Genomic DNA, 14169 nt, shown 5'->3' on the forward strand with positions numbered 1-14169 from the left:
GCGTCCATTCATATCGGGCTTGAGGAAGTATCATCGTCTTTTGATGATTATACCTTTTTTCAAGATCTTTCCACAGATCTGCAGGATCTTTTAATGTGAGATATTTATTTTACAATCCTTTGTCAAGATGATGACGAAGGAAGATCATAACTTTGACTTTATCCTTTTGGGATGTATTATTTTCAACCTTAATGGTATCTCCAAGATCCATTGAATAAAGATAGATTTCAGCATCTAGTATCCATGATAAACAAGGTTGTGAGAACCGGACCAGTCAATAAACTGTTAGAGTGACTGGTTCACTGGTTCAATGGTTCGACCGAAATTCAACCGGAATTCAACCAGTTTAATTAAATATTAAATAAAATTATTTTTAGAAAATTTAACATAACACCAACTATCATAAAAATTTATCAAAATTCAAGAGAGCAGTAAAACACCATAACAAAATTATGCCAAATTTCCTGAAATCAACCATCAACAGTTAACACAGAGGCAGCAACAAGCCAACAACACTATTCTCCCCTATGTTTTCGCAAGTAATCAGTAATCCACATCAATCAGCAACAAAAGTATAAAACAAGAAAATCTTTCAAAATAATTTTTTATAATTCAAAAATAGAAAAAATCAAAGAATCCAGAAACAAAAATTACACAATTAATCCAAATTCGGCCATCATACAACCATCAACACTAACTCAGAAGTTAAAGAAACAGCAACCAAGAATCAGATTTCAGTAACTCAATAAAATTAATAAAATAAGTAACCATAAATTGAAGCAAACATAGATTTGAATCATTAAAATACAGAAACTCAAATTCATAGAAATTAACAAAAGAAAAAAATGAAGCAAAGTTATAGACGACAGAGAAATCAATCTGACATCAAAGGAAGAGCGAAACAGGCGGCGAGGAAAGAACGAAAGGCAACTACCGGCAAGGGTGGAACGACGAGACTAAGATGAGGATCAAGCAATTCCACGACGAAGAAGACGAAGACGATGGAGGAATCCAACCGACCGCACTTCGATCTGCAAGTCCACGACGAAGAAGACGAAGACGATGTAGTGAAGACAGCCACGAGCTTTGATCTGCAAGTGTAAAGGCGATGACATGGAGGAGAAGAGAATGGACGGCCAAGAGCTTTGAGCTAACCCTCTGTTTGTCACTGCTGGCAGCGAGGCACCCTCTGGCTGACAAGAAGAGTTCGGCGACGGCGGAGGCGGTGGCTGATGGCTGAGAGAGAGAGAGAGAGAGAGAGAGAGAGAGAGAGAGAGAGAGAGAGAGAGAGAGAGAGAGAGAGAGAGAGAGAGAGAGAGAGAGAGGGGTAGTGCCATAGTGGGTTAGGGTTTTTTCTGAGTGAGGGGAACTGGGAAATTAGGTATTTATATGATTCATATTCTTTTTTTATTATTATAATTTTAAAAACCGTTAAAAAACCGACCGATTTTATCGATTCATCAGTTAATCGCCGGTTCGATCGGTTTTTTCACCAATTTTTTACCAGACGGTTCTCTACATCAACCAAACTGGCTAGACGACCGGTTTGCGGTTAACCCGATTAAACTGGCCAATTCGATTCGGCATTCAGAACACTGATGATAAATAGTTGTTTTTAGATATATCAAGAACATTAAATTCAAGATGAGAGAGTTTTGATATAATGAAAATTTGTTACCTGAGTCTTCCTAAAATTTGATTAGAGTCTCGTACTGATAACGTGTTGTAAAATAAATAAATAAATAAGGAAGATATAAATATAAAATAAAAAAAATTAAATATAAAACTCTAATATTAATATTCACCAATATAATTATCTTAATATAATAGAAATAATTTATATATATTACTATATGTGCTCCTATTTATATATGTATAAAATTATTATTTTTTATTTTTATTTAAGTTTATTTTTTTTTTAGAATGGAGTTCACGTTCATCCTTATCACAACAAAAACAATTATTATCAAGCTTTCCATCACTCCACGGTTTTTATTTTTTTTATAAGAAATGTCAGAAGATTATAAAAGTTTATTATTTTTTACTGTTATTATTATTATTAGTTAGTTATCTTTGTTTAAAAATATAGAATAAAGTATGGTATTGAATTAGACTAAAAAAATTAAACTAAAAAAATTAAGTTGATAAGTAAATAATAATAAATTTTAATAATTTTTTATTTTATTTTATTTTATTTTAACTTAAGCACGGTTGAAGGTCATTACTGAAACTGCGTGGAAACAGCATAGCAGTTTCATAGACAATATACAATTAGTCACCAAAAAAATAGACAATATACAATTGTAAGACTAATGCGAAAGTCGCCGAATATTGACAAAATATATAAGCAAACTATTAAATAATAAGAGTATAAGAGTATATTAATTATAAGTGGCAAATATATATAAACAAACAAATTAAATACAATAAGAATAGTAGAATACATCTGATCAGTTTAATGCCTTATATTACACTGGAGATTCGTTTTAGTCTTTAAAAGCCTCCTATTTCTGACTAATGCATTTGCAAAGAAAACAACCCTGAGAAACGCACGGTATGTTTAGTTTGTACTTTTATTTTTTATTTTTATTTTTATTTTTTGTATTTTGTATTTTTTAATTTTGTAAAAAAAATTTAAAAAAATAATATTTTATTTTTTATTTTTATCTCTTATTTTATTTTTTACAAAATTCTAAAAATAAAAAATATTAAAAATAGAACGTAAACTAAACGCAGAGTTATTATTGCAGTGTCTTTTGGATGATAGAAGTGGTTGTCCTCCACTCCCACTTAAATCAATAGAGTACCTGGAAAGACCCTGCGTGTGATTGACCTTTTAAGTTTCAAGTTTCAACCATGCACCTCTTCTCTAATAAATAATTGACTAATAAAAACAAAAGACAGAGTACGTAGATTAGTAAATTAATTCGATTTCTATTTACATTAAGAATTCAAAAATACAATAATTAATTTTCAACTCAATTATATTCAAATCAAATCAATTCTAAAAATATGTAACTATAAACACATACATCCTAATGATAAATTTAGTTAAATTATAAGCCTTTTGGAGTTAGATAAATTTAGATAATAAAAAAAAACATTGAAACGTGTAAACTGTAAATTAAAAACCAAAGAAGAGTCACAACATAAGCTGGGCAATTAAAACAATCCATCACAAATCTACTTCTAATCACAAAATTACTTGCAAGTATGATATGCAATACTGTTAAATAGATTCATAACTAAGAAGATCATGGAATAGATAGTACACAACAAAAACTAGCACAAGATTGATAAAACCCAAATAATTAGATTATAATTGGATTTATTTCTAAAATTTTAGTTAAATAAATTCTTTTACTTTGTTATACAATTTCAATTGGTTTTGTATTTTATTTTCTATATACGATAACAAGTATTCTCCACGTTTAAGTCATTATTCTATACAAGTTCATATAAGTCTCTTTAATCTAATTCACTTCACCCGCTATTATCTAACTAACTTTTTAATCAACGCGCGGATACATAACTGTCTTTTTCGAAAGAATTTCGCTTCTATTTTCGAATTTTCTTAACATTTTCGATCTACATTCTCTTCCATCTCTGCGTTCTCTACGTTTTTGAAATCAAGCTCTAAAATTAGTTTTGAATAGTTATCTCGTTGTTGAAGATAATGAATAATTCAAGTTCAGATTGTCAATTGAACCAGAACGAAATTGATTATTTTTTTGAATCAAATCAAGTGGCTAAGGTGTGATTCGATTCTAGTTAATGTTTTCATTAGTAGTTTATGATTCTATAGGTGAATAATGTTGTTTTGGTTTGTGAAAATTATTATTCATCGTTGATGATTTGAATTGAATGTAATGTAAGAGTTCTGCATTAAAAAAAATATTTTTCTGTATTTATAGCAAATTTCGATATAACACTAAGATATTTAAGTATACGAAAAGTATAGGTGAACAATGAAAATATTAAACAATGTAAACAATAGATATATCGGATGTTCATTTTACTAGTGTACGGATAGTTATTTTAATATTAAAATTTAGAGGGTTAATTTGGAGGTGTAGTGTGTTTTTATTTGATTGGTGATTGTTCATATTGTTCAACAAAGTCATTGTCTCCCTAGCATTTCCCTTAAGTATATTGTTTAAGAATTTTTTATGTATGTATAATTCAAAACTATTCTTCTCTCTCTTCATCTCTTGCTTCTTCTTTTTTATCATCATCTTCTTTTTTTTTATTCATTTTTTTTTTGTTTTATCTTTTCAAATTTCTTCTTATTTTACTCTCTTAACAAGAATAAAAACAAAAAAAATCAAACAAGGAATAAGAAGAAACATATAATGCTCCAAAATTACTTAGAAGAGGATGAACTTATATTCATTTAACTAAAAGAAAGAAAAAAATAAGAAAAAAAAGAAGAAGAAATAAATACAGCATTAGAAGAAATATTTTTCTGTATTTACAGCAAATTTTGGTGTAACACGAAGATATTTAAGAATTTTCGGTGTTTTTGTACTTGTAAGTTCTGCATAATTCAAAACTCTTTATCTTCTTCCTCCCCTCATCTTCTGCTTCTTCTTTTTTTCGTCATCATCACCATGTTCTTCTTTTTTTCTTATTCATCTTTTCCTTTTTGTTTTACATTTTCAAGTTTTTTCTTGTTTTACTCTCTCAACAAGAATAAAAACAAAAAAAATCAAACAAAAAAGAAGAAACACATAATGCTGCAAAATTATTTGGAAGAGGAAGAACTTATATTCATTCAACTAAAAGAAAGAAAGAAATAAAGAAAAAAAGGAAAAAAAAATGCAACATTAGAAAAAATATTTTTCTGTATTTGCAGCAAATTTTGGTGTAACACGAAGATATTTAAGTGTATTGTTTACGAATTTTCGGTGTATGTGTACTGATAAGTTCTACATAATTCAAAACTATTCCTCTTCTTTCTCATCATCTTCTGCTGCTTCTTCTTCATATTCTTATTTCATTTTCTCATAATTCTTTTCGAATTCAGTTTCGCAATTTCCTGCACTTTTCGCGATGATTTTGATCCTTATTTGAATTTTGAGCGTTACAGTTTTGATTGAGGAAGAAGAACCGTTTGCGCTATTCAAGAGTTAGGGAAGCGCGTGTTTACATGCAATCTAAATTAAAAATTGTTTTTGTTGCGTTTGACCCAACTTATATAAACTTGTATATTAAAAAGACTTATATATATAACATCACTTTTTTTTTTGTCAGATTTAATTCAAGAAAGACAATTTTGTAGAATTCAGTTGTGATAGAAAAATCAACCATGTGCAAGAACCTTTGTTAGATCACAATAAAGAATTAAAGATTAAAGTTTGTTTTTTCTATTGAAAAAGTCATGAACATCTTTAATTCTTATTACTTATGGTACAAAAATTAACGTAAAGTTTTTTTTATGATAAATGAATCATAAATAAGAATAGGATAGAAATGTTAAACAAACTCCTCTAAACTCGAGACGTATTCATTCCGTATGAGTGGTACCAACATTTAGCCGCATGTATTTACTCAAAGAAATCGTTACTGATAAATTTGTTTTATCAATGACCATTTTAATTTGAAGAACAACAAAATGGTAAGCAATAGCGAATAAACATTAAGACAGTTTCACCCATAATCAAAGAGAAAACCCATAATTTACATTCATAAGTGAAAATAAACCAATATTATCTAGAAAATTTGCGGCATAATGGTCCAGTAATATGTTCCAGGAATAATGTATTCACTTGTCATACTTTCAACTATATCTTCAAATCTTCATTGATTCAACAGGAATTAGTTTAAGAGTAGAACTTGTAGCTCTTGGCATCCAGTATGATTTGCCTCAATCCTCCAATAGGTGATAAAATCATTAAACATAGGCCAAGCACAATGCAAATCTGTAATCAATGAAGAAATATATAAGACTTCCTTAAAATTAAGGTGAAATTTTAATGGATGAAATTCATGTACACAAAACATACCCAGTTAGCCCACCAGGACAAGCCAAATTTCCTTGGTTTGTAGATCGCTAGCCACATGATGCAGGGGAGCTGAAAATTTAGATAACAAAAGGAACAAAAATTAAGCAAAAAATAAAAAATGACTCTTGATTAATTTACATTTTTTATTATTACTACTTACAAAGTAGGTTGTTGGAGCAAAGGCGAAACCTCCGAAAAATCCAAGGAGACCCCCGAAAAATGGGAAGGTGATAGCAATGAACATGGTGAATGCTGAAAAAGATGAATGGTCAAAGCACAGGAATTTCATTGAAAAGAAAGAACAAGTGTTTAATTTGTTACTTACCAACATACACATTGCGTACAATAAAACGAAGAATTCGGGTTGGTTTGAAATTGAGTTTCTTGACCATGACAGTTTCAATCATGTCAAAGACGGGCATGGCATAGATCTGATAACTTCCAATAACATGGACAACAACAAACATGTTGGCCATAGCAATAAGCCACTTGGGTTTCTCCAAAGAGATGAGGATGTTGTCGGCAACACCATTTCCAAACATCCAATAGCCAACAAGAGCCACAGGGAAGTAGCACAAAGCCACAACTATGTAAGCAACAACCACTCCTCTCCACATTGGACCCTTGGATGGTTTTTCCGGCGTCGACGGAATCGTTGCCTGGATTTCCAACACCACGTTGTGGCCGGCGTAGGCGAACGCCACGTCACCCAGGGCGTTGAAGAAGCTGAACACTGTTCCTACTCTGCTTGAAGATTTGTACCCATACTCCACATTTTCTTGAACCCCCTTGTGAGCTGAAGCTGCCCATGCAATGGTGGAGTAACTTAAGGACATGACAGCTGCTGCCAAGGACACACCAGAGATTGAGTTGAAATTGGGGAGATGAGACAACACAAAGTGAACAGAGGCAAAAATCATAATGAAGAAAGTCAACTTGATCTTTTTGCAATCCGAACAAACAGTATTATGGAACTTCTGTAGTGATTTGCCTCCAGTAACCATGTACACTATGTTCACACCAACTTCAACTATAAGCTGTTGAGGCACCACAATGTAAAGACCAAGCTTTTCGCCGAATGCGTATTGACCCAATTCATGGTACCTGTCGAAACGTTTCCCTGGAACCATTTCATGCATCTCAACCATTTGCCATAGAGTGTACAGGGTAATGATCCATGATAGAACAAGTACAGTCACACCAGGACCCCTGAAAAAAACGTGTAGAAAATAATCATTGAGTTATGAGTTCAATGGCATGCATACGAGTATATGTACAAAGATAGATGTATACCATCCAAGTTCGGACATGGCATAAGGAAGACTGAGAACACCAGCTCCCACCATAGCTGTGACATTGTGAAAAGCCGAGTACCACCATTTTGCATTTCTCGAAGAAGTTATTGGCAGCCACGCTTCAATTGCCTTCTCTCTCTCTGTCTTCCCATCAACCTATTTCAACAAAGATGGAGACCATAGAAAATAAGTTTGTATTGAATTCTGTTTTTGACTTATAAATAAAAGGATAATAGATACATAAATTTGTTTAGTTATAAAAATATAATATCAAAAGAAGAAATGAAAGGGCTTATTTTAATTTTGGAGTTTTCTGAGGTTCTGTTTTAATTGGATTGTATGTAGTGTGTATGTCCAAAAAGTGGTGGAAAAGTGCAATATAAAAAGGCTAAGATCGTTAGTTGTATCTCTTGCATGCTACTAGTGGTGCGTGTATGTCTTTTTCTTGTCATGACTTATGTGCATGCATTTCACAATCACGGTTAACAAGTAACAACTATGGCGTTCTAGTTGACATGCATGTCAATTTTAATACATCTATAAAATGAACTTTAAAACTCATGATGACAGTTTCTTGTGTTATTATTTAGCTACATTATAACATGTAAAAGATTAACTTCTCAAAACAACAACAATAATAATAATTTTTTTTTTAAAGACAAAACTCAACGCAGCCCATACAAGACAAACCAAAAATAGAAAAAAAAATATAAACAGAAACAATTTTAAAGTTATTTCTAGTATAACTATCAACAACTTAAGTTATTATCAAACCTAAAATCTGGAAAATAATTAAATGAGAATATTATTTTAGGATTATAAATATAGTTGCCGCGGAAAAGTCAACGGGATCCAGAATCACGCAAGAGTGATTTGTTAACGTAGTGGGTGATAATGATTCCTTACAAACTAACAATTAACAAAACAATGCACAGTGTCACCAACTTGCTTCGCAAAATCAAATTGTGTAAGACAATAAATGTTAAGACTTAGACACACTGAATACAAGTCAGAATATCTACGTCAGGAAATAGTCAAAGTTAAAATCCGAAATTTAAAAAAAGGGTGAATTATTAAACAAAATTCCACGCGGTTGTTACGTCGGTGTTTGAAATTTAGTTATTGGCAGTGAGTGTGTGATATGCAGATTGCAGGTTCATGGATAATATCCTCTGAATTCAAATTGAGAAAGAAATTAAAGATTTTACCAAAATAGTTTTTTCCTTGACTTTTAGAAGTACTAATTTATGTTTTGAAAGACATGGAATAAAAAAGTGTATACCATTATTACTTTATAAAAATAAAAAAACTTAGGTCAATAATAAATATAATATAAATTTAATGATTTTATTGATTTTCATAATTTTATTAAATTTACAATTAGATTTTTATATTTTTTCCAATTAATTTTCTACAGTCTACACAGTTTTAAATTTTACAATTAAATATTTTTTAACATAAAAAACATTAGAATTAATTAAATATTTTTTTATAAATTAAAAATATTTATGATTAAAAATTTATTTAAATCTTTAATTGTATATATTTTAAAAAATATATTTTATTAATTTTAAGATTTTTAATATGAAAATAATTTAATTATACAATAAAAATAATATAAAAATCTAATTCAAAAATATAAAAAATTAATTAAAAAATTAGTAAAATTATAGGAAGTAACATACTAATTAAACTTATAATATAATATAGATGCAAGACTGTACATGACACATCCATTCATCCATGTGAAATGCTTTTTAGCAAGTTAAACAAAGCATATGAAAGGAAAAGCTTCTTCAAATGCTTTTAGCTAGCCGCAAAGGCTTAAACTATACTATACATAATTGCACACGATAAATTATGAAATTTGACCAATTCTCCAAACACCCAAACAACGCAAATTAAAATTATCTCCTAACGAAACAAAATAGTACCACTAAGGTACAGATTAAGATTGCATAAAAATACAGATTAGGATTACATCATCTACCTATGCTAGTTGATTCATTATTATATGTAAGAACAATTAAAATATTATTCAAGTACTCAAGTGTGTATTTAACCTATAAATATTGTGAATTATATTTTCTGAAAAATATTAAAATGTGCTTTTAACGGAAACTACGTGCCCTGCAATTTATTATCAATGGAGGTCTGTTAGCAATTTATTCTGTATGAAACCATGTGGAACCGTAAAATAAGGCTGGATTAACGAAAAGCATACGTAGTATTTTTATCTTATTATATTTTTACTGGATAGGAATAAGGATGAGATTAAATTATTAGGGTCAAATATCAAAAGTCAAACATGAGCAAGTTCCCATTATCTGCCATTATTGCTTCTATTCGAGTATTCCAGCTAATTCTTCTTATTATAAGAGGTAACGAAGAGTTAAAGACTCTGTGCTGTCAAGTTTCAATTTAACCCTTTGTCACGTGACTTCGTCAAGACTCTTAACTCTTTAAGTCGTCATTAAAAGAAAATAAAACAATCAAGAAGGACGTTTATTATTCCGCAAAATTCTCATGATTTCTTGCGATTTTCCAGAAAAGAAAGAGATAAAGGAAGAAGGAAGAAAGAGACTTCAACAGCATTGTGTTTGGGATAAAACAATAAATGAAAACAGGACAAGAAGCCACAACAAGATTCAAAAAAAAAAAAGATGGCGAATAAAGGATTTATTTTAACGATTTAAATAGTCATAATTCTATTATCCGTTCATGATCAAATTCATATTCATGTTTTGGCAGAAACAAGAACTTATTTATTGCAAATACAATAATGATAAAAATAATATACAAAAAGATAAATAGAGATAGAGACTTACAGAGCCAGAGCCATTAGTATGAGAGTTGAGTTCAGTTGGTCCTTGAGTTCCCATGACTAATCAGAATTGAGAACTGAGTGGAGAATGGAACTATGGAAGGCAGAGGAATGATGATGTGATAATAATTAGGATATAGAAATCTTTGAGGGTGGGTTTCTAATAATATGAAGTAGGAAGTGCCTGCCAAACTTGAATGTAGAGTTATACGATCACTCTGTCTTTCTATATAAATAGAGAAAGTGTGATCATATCTTAGAGAGGAATAAGATAGTGGGGCCCAGAGTTCTTGTAGAATTTCTTAATAATCTTTAATTAATTCAAAGTCTACACTTAATATGAACATCACATATTATTAACTTTAAAGGGGAATTTAAGTAATGCTAAATAGCCACTTATCTCTGCTTCTTTAACAGATTAATTTGTTTATTTTTAAATTGCTAAAGGATAATCTTCAATATCTTTTTAACGCTATTTTCTTAAGTAATTATATTTTGATATTCAATTCTATTAGGTAACTAAATAGGAGTTAATTAACCTTTTCTTTTGAACTTGTTATTTTGTAAAAAAAATAAATTTAAATTATTATGAGAAATATTTAAAAATTAATAAAGAATATCCAAAATTAAAAAAATAAAACAAGCACATCTAAAATTATAAATAAATTTAATATCTTTTTAAAATTAAATACAAATTAAATAAAATTAAAATTTAAAATTTTAATTTTAATTTTAAATTTCTGTTTTAGATTTAATATATTTAATAATTAATATATTATAATTTAAATACACATTTAAAAAAAATTTTCAAAAATAAAATAAAAAAATTTATTATTTTCCTAAACAAGATTTTTATATTTTAATTTTTTAAATACGACTTTTTTTTTTTTATTTGGACAAGTTAGTCGGTTCCAACGAACTCTATAAAAATTGCAAGTTTACCGTACCCCCACGGTGTATCCTCTCTCGAACTACCCTTTAAAATTTTTAAAATACACGTTTTTAATCCATGTCATCATCTCTAAAAAAGTATATAAATCTACAAACACTATATAAGAGTACACAAAAATATACAAAAAATAAACATGGCTTCTTCAAGAATTTTTTTAATTATACATTAAAAAAATAAAGCATATTTAATAATAACAATAACAATATTATTATCGTCTCTAAAAATATACAGGTATACCGAAATAAGTTATATTTAACAAAAAATTTTAATTATAAATAAAAAAATAAAATACGATTTATTTTTATGTATTATTATATACTCTTATATATTTTATTTTTAATATATAAAAATAAACCAAAATACACAAAAGTACACGAAAATAAAAATTTCTTAATAATCTTTAATTAATTCAAAGTCTACACGTAATGTGAACATATTATTAACTTTAAAGGGGAATTTAAGTAATGCTAGCCACTTATCCTCTCTTCTGTAACACATTAATTTGTTTCTTTTTAAATTGCTAAAGGATAAACTTCAATATTTAAACGGTTATAAATAAAAATTTGATTTCAATTTAAATAATTATATTTTGATATTCAATTCTATTAGGCAACTAAATAGGAGTTAGTTAATCATTTTTTAATTTTTTATTTTATTAAAAAATAAATTTAAATTATTATAAGAAATATTTAAAAATTAATAAAAAATATTCAAAATCTAAAAAAATATCTACACCAAATATTAATAACCATTTAAAATCATATAAAATTATTTTAAAATTTCATTTCAAAAAATTTAAAATTATTTTAAAAATTTATAATAAAAAACATAATAAAAAAACATAAAAAAATCTAATAAAAAGGGGATATTCTAAACTTTTTTAAAATTTTAAAATCTAATAAAATGAAACATTTAATAAAATATTAAAAAAATAACATATAAAAATTAATAAAAAAAATTAAAATTATTAAAAAATCATTTAAAATAAAAAAATACATATTCAAAATATAAAAAATATTTAAAATTAAAAAAATTAAAAAATATTCAAATTAATTAAAAAAATCCTCCAAAACTAAAAAAAAAAGGAAGACCATTACAGGAGAGAGAGGACGCGAGAGGAAGCCGAATAGTGCAGTGACGTCGCGTGAACTGCCTCACAAGCGAGGTCCGAAAAAGCTCTGAACGTTATAGTAGCAACACGAAGACTGAAGAGACAATGGCAGTTGAAGCGGCGTGATGGCCAAAATAACGCCTGCGTTAACAGCGCACCCACAACATCGCAATAGAGAGCACAACCACACAATAGATGCTGGCAACACGGCGCACCAGAAAGATGACGGCAGCAAAATGAATAGGAAATGGCAGACGTTAAAGGTGCGACAAAAAAAAAAAAAAACAGAAGAGAAAGGACAGGAGCGCGTATAGTGAATAGAATTTTTTTTTGAGAAAGTATAGAGAGTTTATGGTCTAAGCGTACAATGTGTACAATAGGAGTTTAAGAAATATTAGAGATATCACTTGTTACATTATCCTATCAGATTACGCTCTTGTGGGATGAGTGAGTTTATGACATGGTATTAAAATTTTAGATCTGATAGTATGGGTGATATTTATTTTATTCAGCCCATTGTACACATTGTATGTTTAGACCATTAATTTCCTAGCACTACTCTTTTTTTTTTATCCAAATTAGAATTAAAGAAAAGTTGGCTAGAATTATAATTGGTTCGTTTGAGTTTCTCTTTGATATTAATATTTTGTAATCATAAAATAATTTTCTTTCATTCTAGCACATTTCTAAGTTGCTGTTATTGACTTATTGGGACGAAGAATGATTTTACGTTCATAATATCAAATGAGCAACTAATTACTTATTTATTTATTTATGTTAAATTTGCAAGTATCATCTTATATTTATATTTGTCTATGATTTATGATATAATTTAACTAGATATTCTTTAAAAATTATACAATATTCAACTTTTTATTATAAAAATTAAAAAAATAAAATAAATACATTTAAAAATTATAAATAAATTTAATATTTTTTTAAAATTAAATACACATTTAAAATACAAAATTAAATAAAATTAAAACTTGAAATTAAATTTTAATTTTAAATTTTTATTTCAGAATTAATATATTTAATTATTAATATATTATAATTTAAATACATATCTCAAAAATCAAATTAGTTAAAATTTAAAATTTTAATTTTAAAATTTTAAAATAAATTTTAAACCATCTAATTATTAACTAATACCATACAAAATCTTAAACCCAGAGGCACTTACCGTCCGTAGTTAGTCATCCTCTGACACTTTTCATCTGCGTTACCATCCTCCTTGGCGCTCATCCTCGACTTCACCTTCCCTCTCCTCAACATTCATCCACAATGCTGGTTTTCTCTTCATTGGCGCTCGTCGCCACCTTCCTCCTTCTCACTACAACATTTTCAGGTTGTGGCAACATTTAAAAAGTGTTGCTTAAAATCTAATAAAAGGTTGCTTTTGATCTATGGCAACACTTTTGGACCTAAGACAACGTTTTTGGGGGGCGTTGCATATGCGGCCGTTGCCTTAGATCAAGGCAACACTTTTTTGCTTCAAAAGCGTTGCTTTTGATGGCAACACCTGGTAAGTGTTGCCTTTGGTTGAAAAACAACAACATTTTAGAGGTGTGTTTGAGACAACACTTTTGCAGTGTTGTCTTTTCTCTCATATTTTGACCATTACTAAAAAGTGTTGCCTATTTACCATAAAATACAACCGTTTTACGTGTTGTTTATAAGTTTGAATTTGCAATCCTTTGAAGTGTTGCCTATTAGTTTTGAATATGCAACCTTTAAAAACATTGCCTTTTCTTTTGGATATGCAACCTATACAAGTGTTACCTTTTCTTTTAGATATGCAACCATACAAATATTGTCTAATATTCAGAATATACAACTAATAAAAGGGTTACCTTTTTGACAAAAATAAAAGTTACTTTTATAATAAAAATACAAAAAGCAATAAAATTTTTCGTTCATATATGTGTAATTATTTTAATTAATAAATAAGTTTGGACACAACAGAAAAAATTTATAAAAGA

The 14169-nt window shown here is 28.6% G+C and overlaps 1 protein-coding gene across 1 annotated transcript; it reads right to left on the reverse strand.

Moving 5' to 3' along the window:
- Window positions 1-5473: 5473 nt before the first annotated feature.
- Window positions 5474-10342, reverse strand: LOC130935415 (lysine histidine transporter 1-like). Its single transcript, XM_057865155.1, has 6 exons — window positions 10129-10342; window positions 7299-7456; window positions 6331-7214; window positions 6166-6257; window positions 6006-6074; window positions 5474-5921 (listed from the first exon to the last, which is right to left on the reverse strand). The coding sequence occupies exons 1-6, from the start codon at window positions 10180-10182 to the stop codon at window positions 5823-5825; spliced, it is 1356 nt and encodes a 451-aa protein (XP_057721138.1). The 5' UTR covers window positions 10183-10342; the 3' UTR covers window positions 5474-5822.
- Between the last annotated feature and the right edge of the window lie 3827 nt (window positions 10343-14169).

This window comes from Arachis stenosperma, chromosome 6 (genome assembly GCF_014773155.1).
Source record: "Arachis stenosperma cultivar V10309 chromosome 6, arast.V10309.gnm1.PFL2, whole genome shotgun sequence".
Classification (NCBI taxonomy): Eukaryota; Viridiplantae; Streptophyta; class Magnoliopsida; order Fabales; family Fabaceae; genus Arachis; species Arachis stenosperma.